The 9,861-nt window shown below is 42.3% G+C and overlaps 1 protein-coding gene across 1 annotated transcript in view; it reads right to left on the bottom strand.

Moving 5' to 3' along the window:
- Window positions 1-801: 801 nt before the first annotated feature.
- wdr90 (WD repeat domain 90) overlaps window positions 802-9,861 on the bottom strand; it is a 26,525-nt gene continuing 17,465 nt past the window's right edge. The window contains exons 30-41 of the mRNA XM_039789143.1: window positions 8,013-8,169; window positions 7,657-7,847; window positions 7,407-7,575; window positions 7,017-7,140; window positions 6,184-6,355; window positions 5,709-5,831; window positions 5,290-5,458; window positions 4,733-4,863; window positions 4,072-4,215; window positions 1,549-1,665; window positions 1,302-1,386; window positions 802-1,170 (exon numbers count right to left, since the gene is read on the bottom strand). Of these exons, the coding sequence (XP_039645077.1) occupies window positions 986-1,170; window positions 1,302-1,386; window positions 1,549-1,665; window positions 4,072-4,215; window positions 4,733-4,863; window positions 5,290-5,458; window positions 5,709-5,831; window positions 6,184-6,355; window positions 7,017-7,140; window positions 7,407-7,575; window positions 7,657-7,847; window positions 8,013-8,169 (1,767 nt within the window). The 3' untranslated portion in view covers window positions 802-985. The remainder of the gene's footprint in view (window positions 1,171-1,301; window positions 1,387-1,548; window positions 1,666-4,071; window positions 4,216-4,732; window positions 4,864-5,289; window positions 5,459-5,708; window positions 5,832-6,183; window positions 6,356-7,016; window positions 7,141-7,406; window positions 7,576-7,656; window positions 7,848-8,012; window positions 8,170-9,861) is intronic.

Raw genomic sequence — 9,861 nt, 5'->3', positions numbered from 1 at the left:
TTTATTTATATCTATAATTGCACCTCAACCTCAGTTAATGTTAATAACCCTCATTCACAACAGTGGTGATTAATTTTACTAAACAATCCCTTATAACACTAGCATTATCATGTACATGTAACATGCTGTTTATCATCAAAATGATGGGCCTTTGCCTGGATTTTTGATATAGCCCTATAAAAGGTCAAAGCTTGTTGAAACAATTTGTTTCACCAAGCTTTTTAGATTCAGAAATCTGAATCAAGAAGTAACTATCCAAAAGGTTTATAGCAGCCATACACTATCCAAACCATTGGTGGTGGAGTGACATAATCATAATTAGTATCAAACATGTCTGTAATGTTCAATAATTGCACTCTTTACCACAATTTAGTCTACCTGCATCACAATCTTATTTTCTACTTCCAGCTGGTTTTGTATTAAATTAAATGCAAAATGTTGTACTGCTGCCTGTCCTCAATCATTCTGGTGGAAAGACAAGTAAAAATAAAAATATCTCTGGCTGTAGCAGTCTCTCCTTTTTATGAGTCATCTTACATTACAGATTGCTATTTTACATGCTACTTTTCATTTGAACCCTTTCCCACCTTACCGATTGCTATTTTACATGCTACTTTTCATTTGAACATTATCCCACCCTATAGAAGCCCACAAACTATGATTCTATCTACCACTGCAAAAAGCAGTAGACATGACAGAAACTTTAAATCACTCATCAGTATTCATACACATTCTAACTCACAGTAAAAAAAATCTCAAATAAATAGTCAAACATTAGAAGTGACTGGACACGCAAAGCAATTCCTTCAACAAAAATGTATTTTAAAACCATACATGCATAAGGAAAAAGCTCCAATGTGGCAAATGTTACACAAAACTTCTCCACAAATTACTATTTGCCTCAAAACTGATTAAAAAAAAAAATGGAACAATAACATTACATGGAGAAAGAATTTGAACTAGTCACGTGTAAAACGGAATAAACCTACAAGGTTTGAGTTTCAAAAACAGATGTGAGGCCCTGCACCTCCCACAGGAAGATCTCATTATAAGCTACGGTGAAAAGAAGAGTCCCAGAGGGAGAGAAGCGACATGTCTGCAGTGAGTCACTGTGCTGCAGGAAGTCCTGGAACCTGCCGCTGGTCGACTTGATCAACTTTAACACTCGCTCTGATAAGAGATTAGACATATAGTGAGACATGAATTGTGCTCCAAACTTACACTACACTATATTACACAAATTAATCATATTTCTTTACTGGAACCATATGGAGATACATCATGAAAAGATCTGAATTTACCTTTTGATCCCACTGCTATGAGTTGACTCTTAGAGGAGAGGCTCAAGCATGTGGCCCAGTCAGGCAGGGCAATCTTTTTTATTATCTGTAGTATAAAAAAAAATAATATATATATATATATACACACACACACACACACACACACACACACACACACATTTATGGACATTCTGCCAGCAGCATCTGCACTGTACAGGAAAAATTTCAACACTGTGGTAGATGAGTGAAGAAGGAAGAACTGTGGTACCTGTTTTTTAGCCAGGCAGTAGAAGGACAGCTCTTTCTCTACTCCATAGCCAGTGTAGACCACCAGGCTGGGGTCTGCAGGGCAGAAGGCAGCCAGACTGGGAGGTGGGCTGTCATCCTATAGCACAAAAGGTTTACAAAATATTAGATGTGCAAAGGTAAAACATGGACTGAGCTTAATTTTTTAAGATAATTGTTTTGGTCTTTTCCTCCTTTAATGGATAGGACAGCTAGGTGAGAAAAGGGAGAGAGAGGGGGAAGACATGCTGGAAATCGTCACAGGTCGGATTCGAACCCTGGACCTCTGCGTCGAGGCATAAACCTCTATGTACAGTATATGTTCACCTGCTCTGCCCACTGAGTCAACCCCAGCCACTGAGCTTCATTTTTTTTGCAGAGATTTCCAAATACAGGCTGTAACAATATGCCAAAAAATGTTAAAATAACACCAACATTTAGAATAAAATAGGCTGAAGGGAAATATTGTGTGCAAATATGTGTTCAGTACAAAGTCCAAAGTCTTTTTCCTAAGCATAGAACACAAATCAAAATGTTCAATTCAATCTAAGGCTGTCAATCGATTACAATATTTAATCATGATTAAAAAGGCATGATTCTCCATAGTTAATTTACGATTAATCTAAAAAATTTTATGTTATAAATGTACTTTAAAAAGGGATATTTTTCAAGTATTTAATGCTCTAATCAACATGGGAGCAGGCAAACATGCTTGCTCTAAGCAAATGTTTATTATTATTGCAACAATCCAAAACAATGACAAATACTGTCTAGAACATTTTCCAGAATAATCTCAAAGGTTTGCTTAAAAAATATGCTGAATTGTGTGTCGGGTTGGCTCAGTTGGTAGAGCGGGCGCACATATATAGAGGTTTGCTCCTCGACGCAGCGGTCGCGGGTTCGGCTCCGCCTGCTTCCCTTTGCTGCATGTCGTTCCCCCTCTCTCCCCTTTCATGTCTTCATCTGTCCTATCAAAATAAAGGCCTAAAATGCCCACTCCCCCAAAAGAAAAATTATTTTAAAAAAATATGCTGAATGCATAATATGGCAGACTCAAGCCCATTAAGCAGCAACAACAGAAAGGCACATATGACCACATGACATATTATGCCCTATCTTGCACTCAGCGCAATTGCCTTTGTACATCGACGCATGTATCATTCCTATTTTGCACCCCACGCACAGCGGACTTTTCCCTCCACAGACGCATGTTGGTAAATTAGGGAATGTATTTGCACTCCAGGGGCGGTTCAGCGAAAAGAGGAGACGTGTTCCGACGCAAACGTTCCCTGGTGCTATTTTGCAGTTTCAGAAAACAATTCCGCCACTGACCAGGAAAAACCTGGTCTAAAGTCAGTGGCGCTAGTCTGAAGTCAGTAGCGCGTTATTCAGATGCTATTTTAGGGGCACATGCTTGGCCATAATGTAGCGTGTGCACAACGTGCATACACTTCTCTCATCTACACGGACGCAGCAGTTCCCATTTTTGCAAATCATACATAATTACAAAGAAAAATATTACTGAAAATGCGCTTCAGGTGTTTGGATAGATCAGGAGGCACTTTACAGTACAGTCCTCAAAAAGTCACAGCATTCTTTGTGGCTTGTTGTGTTTTACACATTTCCATGAATCATGGATGTGTTGATGACATAAATGAGGAAATATTAGAGGAATTAAGGAGACATGATGTTGAACTACGGTGGGAGTGGACGGAGATGGAGTGGGGGGAGGAGGAAGGTGCACAACAGGTGCAGGTGGTGCGTTTGGAGGCCCACGCTCCATGGCTGCAGCAATCCTCTCCAGACTTGAGGAGACGCGCCCGAGAGGCCGCAGCAACATCGCCACCCGGCCAAGACAGGCATTTATTACTTTGCCACATCCCGGACAGCTCCCGCTGGCGTGCGCCAGGCAAATCCGCCGTCATAATAGCAATCCGCCATGGAACAATACGCCTGCTCTTAAAGGTAATGTGAGATGACGCTCTGATTGGTTATTTTCACGTTACACCCAAACCACACCTAGCTACTTCAGACCAACGCATTTAAGATTTGCATCGGGCGCAAGACTCATTTATCCCGCCGTTTTAATAGCAACAGCGCCCGAGATCCGCCCACAAAGCTACTTGTATTTTGCGTTTCATACTTGCGTTTCAGATCGTTAAAATAGGGCCCATTATCCCACTGTTCCTGATTTCCCAAACTACAGAGCAACCCAAGGCCCAAATCACAGAACGTGCGTGCATTAATCACGCATCAAGGAATTTAGGTTAACCCCGTTATCGCATTGATTTGGACAGCCCTAATTCAATCCTGTGCCGAGTATAATATGGCTAAATGGTTAGTAGTTAAGTTTCAGCCTTATACTTTAAGTATGCCAATCTGTCGTTACTTAACAAAAAGGAGATAGAGTATCTGTGAAACTTAAAAAGACATATACAGCAGCACTCAACATTTGGAGTGACATTTGGTCATTACCATGTACTACTACTTAAAATACAGACGGTACCCCAAAATAGGCCGGAGCAGGAAATGTCAGCCAGTCAAGCAGATCACATTTGTCCTTCAGCCAATCGGCAGCCCACACACTGACACGTCTGTCAGAACTGGCAGCCAACCACATCTCGTTTCCGTCCAGTCCGAAATTCTTACACTGAGGATTAGACGGATTAGGATTAGACACGTTCTGATGAAAAATGTCATAAAATGTCAAAGGAACCAAAAAAAGAAATTTCTCCGGGAACTTTTTCCCTTGCGTTTAAATTAGCATCGCATAAGATCCATGGCCTTGTAGCTGTGGGGAGCCGATGAAAGGAAATGTCTGACAAGACAGGCAGTAAACCTGTCAAGAGCGTTTGTACTGGAGAAGCCAAGTACCACTTTCTTTGCCAACATACATTATATGATAAATTAAGTGCATTTTGTTTACCTATTCAGGAATCAAGACCAATTTAAGAAGGAATTTCAAACTTAATGGAGAATCAATCTCAAGGGGGAAGTAACTCAGAGGGGTGTCCAAAGTGTTTGATTGATAATGGTTGTTGTTGCAGAAACGCCTCAGCAGTTCTCTCTCAGGAGGACTCATTGCTCATTAGGGGCTATACTAACCTCTCTCCCTGTTTCTGTGAAACACTGTGCTGCCACTCCTTGATTTAATTCAGTGAGCTGACCTGTTCATTCACACACTGGATGGTGGTAATCGGCGCTCCTTTGTGGTCCCTGATGACACGCATCGTCCCTCCATTCACTGGGCTGCTGACAGCTACCAGACCATTCTTCCCCGCTGAAAGGATCACATGACCTGTTGGGGGCCAAAGAGAGTTACAGAGCTAAACTGGATAAATGTAGCAGCTTTAATTAACATGAAACTGACTGCCAGCACATGGGCTCAATCATGGGCCTTTGAATTGGAAGGGAAGTTCTTCTCTTGACTACTCAAATGTGCTTTGACCTGTCCGTTCAACATTTATTCATGGTTCAATTAGTGTTTGACCACTTCAGTTCACTACAGTAGCCTGCTGGATTAGGGCTCTCCTCTGGAGGGTGTTCAAAGGCATGAAACAAGCACTAAAAGAAGTAGGTGGAGACTAGGAAGACTGGGCCAAAGTGAGCAGGCCCAAAAAATACAGTTACAACATTTTATCATAAAGTAACTCCTGAAAAGTAAGTAGTATGATCATTGTCAATGCAGAAGATGCAGGGTTTTGGCACTGCTGTCCTCTCTCACCGTTAGCGGAATACTGGATGGCAGTGACAGCCACTTGATGGGGATGCAGCTTCATCTCCATCTCTGAGGAAGAAAGCTGGAATATCCTCAGGGTCCCATCGCTGTATCCTGCAGCCACACATGAGCTCTCCTTACTATAAGAAGGGCTCCAGCACACACAGCCACAGCCCTGAACCACAGAGGAAAAAAACAGGAGGGGGTATTATCTAAGCAATTTATGCTGTATGCAACTTGTACAATTTATTCTATTTGTGTAATTTGTAAAATTCCCTGATATTCTCTGACTTCCCCACCAAATTTACAGTCTCAGATGTTCCATCAAGCTGTCCATTAGAAAAGAAAAGCATCAAGGTCCTTCAGTTTATATTGGACCTGACCCACCTATTCATTTTGAATATTTCTTAAGTGTGCTCCCTCACCTGATTGAGCACCTGGAACTGCACCACCAGTTCGTTGCTGGGGGCTGACCACACCCTCACGCTGCCGTCCTCGCTGCAGGTGGCAAAATGTCTCTCGTCAGAGCTAAACACCACATCATTCACCTGGACAGCACAGAGGAGTACATGCAGAGAATAAATGTCAATCCTGGATCGCCATGTCAACATTAGCAGCACGACCCTCGCACAGAGCTCCCTCAGAAGTTACATCAGGTCATTTTCATCCGTCTTATCTGGCCTTTCTTGTGCGTCTGATACAATCTCATGCTGCATTCAGAATTATGTTATTTTTTTGGAGGTGTGACATGCAATGGACAGGCACAGAAAGACCATGCCATCAATCCATGCTGACTAAACAACACACTTATCTCCCAGTTTTGAGCTTTATGTTCCCTTGTGCTGGAGACACAAGATGTGCATATGGTCATTTTACATTTCCCACAGCTCCCACTGGTACCTTGGTCTTGTGCCCACTGATCAGTCGGATGCTGCTGTTGTCTGGCCAGTTGATGTACCAGACGGTTCCTGCTGTGGTGCCAACGATGCCCATGTCCATTGTGTTATCAAATGCTGCACTGACCGTCGTCCCATCCAGCATTATCTCCTGCTCCAACACCACCACGGTCCCACTGAAGGACGGACCAAAAACAATGAGCCCATTATTAAATCTAGACATAACCACCTGAGGATGAGATGGAACCCTATTCACCCTCTCTGTCTGTTTCACACAATACACATTAACAAACAATTCCACTAATTTGTTGTAGACACTTATTGTGCTTTTTTTAAATACATGACAGAGAGCTTCCTGCAAGGAATAAAAGTCAGGCCGAAAAGAAGTGAAAAAGCACCATAAAACTGCATTAAAGCATAATTACACATTTGTATAAACATGCCCAATGATTAAGAGAGCCACTGACAAACTCCACATTAAGCACACTATCTTTTAACTTTACTGCTAACATTTACTATACCAACACTATAACATGTTCATATTTTAAAATTTTAAACTTCTGATTATCATCTAGAGACAACCTTAAGAGGGCCGTTGTGGATGAGTACAATGGAAGGTTATCCTCCCATTACATAAATCATAAATATACTATACCGTTTTTCTAATTGCCCTTATGCAGAATTTTATAGAAACTGAAATAAAACAACCACCAGTGTGCCACTGTGTTCCTCTGAGTAATGGCATGTATTTATTCATCACATGAAATAATTAAAGAAAACAGGCTACTGCCTAGAGAAGACAGAGGAAGAATCCTAAGAAAAGAATGAGTTACAGACCTGTCTTCCCCATTGCAGACCTTTTCCTGAGGCTTCAGTCCCTGTACAGCTTCTACCTCCCACAGTCGCAACCAGCGGGTGTTGCTGCCTGTCAACAGACGGTTCCCTCGACACAGCAGCACTCCTACACCAAAAAACCATATAAATCCCATTACAATGTGTGGAAAGCCAGGACCAGAATACATACAAGCCATGTCTCAAAATGACAGCAATGCTTTAGGCAATTTTACCAAGTGAAATAAAAAGCATCTCCTTAATAAAATACAAGTAACTAGAAGAAAATAAAAGCTATTTTGTATTTCTTCCTGTAATTACCATTAAGGGTATTTAGTTACAAAATATTTTTATCCAAATTAGATGATTAGATTTATACAGAGGGCCCATTTGTACCAATCTCTCCCTCATCAGCTTCCCAGGTCATGAAGCAGCGCTGTGTGTTTACGTCCCAGACGCAAACATGTCCGCGATTGGTGGCGGTGAACAGAAAGGAGTCCATGTGGTAGCACAGAGCTGTCAGCTCCACATCTCCCACCTCTGCTGGTGCTTTCACTGTCTGGACCTACAAGTGTGAAGGAGTGTTCAATCCTTATGTACCAAAGAAAATACAACTAAAATATTTACCCAATCTGTGGTCTTATACCTTGAGGTCTACATCCAAGCCATGTGTGTTGATGAGGCAGAAGTAAGCCCCTTGGCTGCCCACACAGGCCAGCTGGCTGGCTGCTGAGGGGCTGAAGGCTGCATCATGGATGGGTCCTGACACACGTACACTGGAGAGCAGCTGGAAGGTCTTAGTGCTCCACAGAGCCACCTCTGGGTCCGAGAAGTCTCCTACGGGGTGTTGGCAACAATCAGTGGTCAGTAGCAGCAGAGTCACTTGTTTGGCCATAGCTAAGGCATTTTCTTTATTCAAATCAATTATGTCAAGTGGTGCAAAACATTTTAAGTTTAAACCTTCATGACTGATGGATGCAATCCAATTCATATTTTACAAACCAGCAGAGAGAAAGAAACGATCATCTCTGGAGAAAGTGACACACTGCACCGCCCCCCTGTGGTAGGAGATGGTATTTCGACAAGTTCCATTCTGGACGTCCCAAATGCAGATGAGGCTCCTGCTACCATTGTTGCCACCAGCTGCTGATGCCACTGTCTGGACAGAAAGTAACAGATTATGAATCCACAAGACACAGGACTAATAGGACGCATATTGACCATGAGAAAGTGGCCTGCTTCCTAGTCTCGCATTGCCAGACCCTTCTCCACAGCGCTGAGGGGGAGGGTCTGGCTAGTCCACAGAGCATTTCGGGATGGGAGAAAAATGTGCTCTGGTTTATTGGCATTTCTTTAAACTAAGTGCCTCTGCAAAATAGCCTCGGGAAGGAAGTTGTTTTGGTGGAACGTGTAAATTCAAAGGTTGTTTGAAGACTCACTGGACAGATAGTATAGCTAGCTGTCTGGATTTACCCTGCAGAGATCTGAGGAACAGTTAACCATAGTCCTCATAAAATCGGCTTGAGTTTAAAGTGTCAACACAAAGAAAGCAGGTGAAGATGACGGACATCCGGCCGAAATGAGGGACATCTGACGGAATTTCCGGCGGCACCTGAATAATCCCCGAAATAAAACGTCATCGATATAGACTACCTGCTTCCTAATCCTGGACTTCTTGGTCCCCAAGATTGTGGAGTCTAATTTTTTCCTAGACAGGATTCACAGACATCTGATTCAATGGCATTTAAGAAGACTTTACAAAAAAAAACTCCCTTTACCCTGAATTTCCTTTAGCATTTAAAATCCTTTGTGTTGATTGTCATACAGACACACAGACACATTAGAAGTGCTTTTCAGAGCCTCACTTGAAGCAAATTTCTGTTCTAAAAGAAGAGGTGAGTGCTGACAACCTCTCATGACAAGTGGTAAACACAAAGAGCTCACACAGTACTGACCCACCAAGCAGTACAATCAAGTGTGAAAGTCAATCCATGTCCTGGTCAGACATGCCCCCAGCTGGTCTACTTCTGTGCTGCTTGCCTGGCCAAACGACTGGGGCAAATCCATTAACGATCCCCTGCAGTGAATAACCAACCAGATGATATACTATACCTGATTTCTTCCCCTGCTGAGCTAACCAGCTGAGGCCCATTCAATCTATTTTGATCCTTAGACATGGGGAAAAATGTGCTCAACATCTGCTGTGATACTTCACCATGACAACAAATGTCCACAGTATGCATTACATATGTTTTCTTGGAATATGGGCGGCACAAAGAAAGATTTAAGGAGCTATCACATGAAATGAAATCACTGGTGCTTTGGACACACAAAGACCGGTGCATGCTGAACAGAGTGATACCTGTCTAAAAATTATCATTTTCATTCTAGATCATTTCCCCAGAGTTACCACTCTGTTGGACTTTTCAAAAACACACAGTCCCCTCGCCAACCTAAAAAAGTTGGGACTGGGTATTTTTCTCTGAGTTATAGTCTTTGGCTGAGATTACAGACACTGGCTTTCCGAGTACATTTAGCACACAACAGATTTTAGAGTAATAAAAAGGACAAACTTGAGACTACATTTTTAGCAGTAAAAGAAAAGAAAAGAAGAATGTGATGTCAAGATGCTCTTAGTTTTCTTTTCCTAGAAAATTCGAAGCAGTAGTTTGTCAACCCCCTCAAAACACTGCTGACTCATGCTCCATCACCAGTTCTACCCACACTGTTAAAAACACACCTGCAGTAGGACCCAAAAGACCCCAGTAGACGGTGACATGAGCGCTTTGTTACATTACTGTACCCATCCATTCTCAAATGACTGTTATACAACTGTGAAGTCTAGCGCTAT

The sequence above is a fragment of the Perca fluviatilis genome, chromosome 21, assembly GCF_010015445.1.
Source record: "Perca fluviatilis chromosome 21, GENO_Pfluv_1.0, whole genome shotgun sequence".
NCBI classification, from domain to species: domain Eukaryota; kingdom Metazoa; phylum Chordata; class Actinopteri; order Perciformes; family Percidae; genus Perca; species Perca fluviatilis.
Note: the sequence above shows the minus strand (reverse complement) of the source record. Positions and strands in the feature narration are given on the sequence as shown.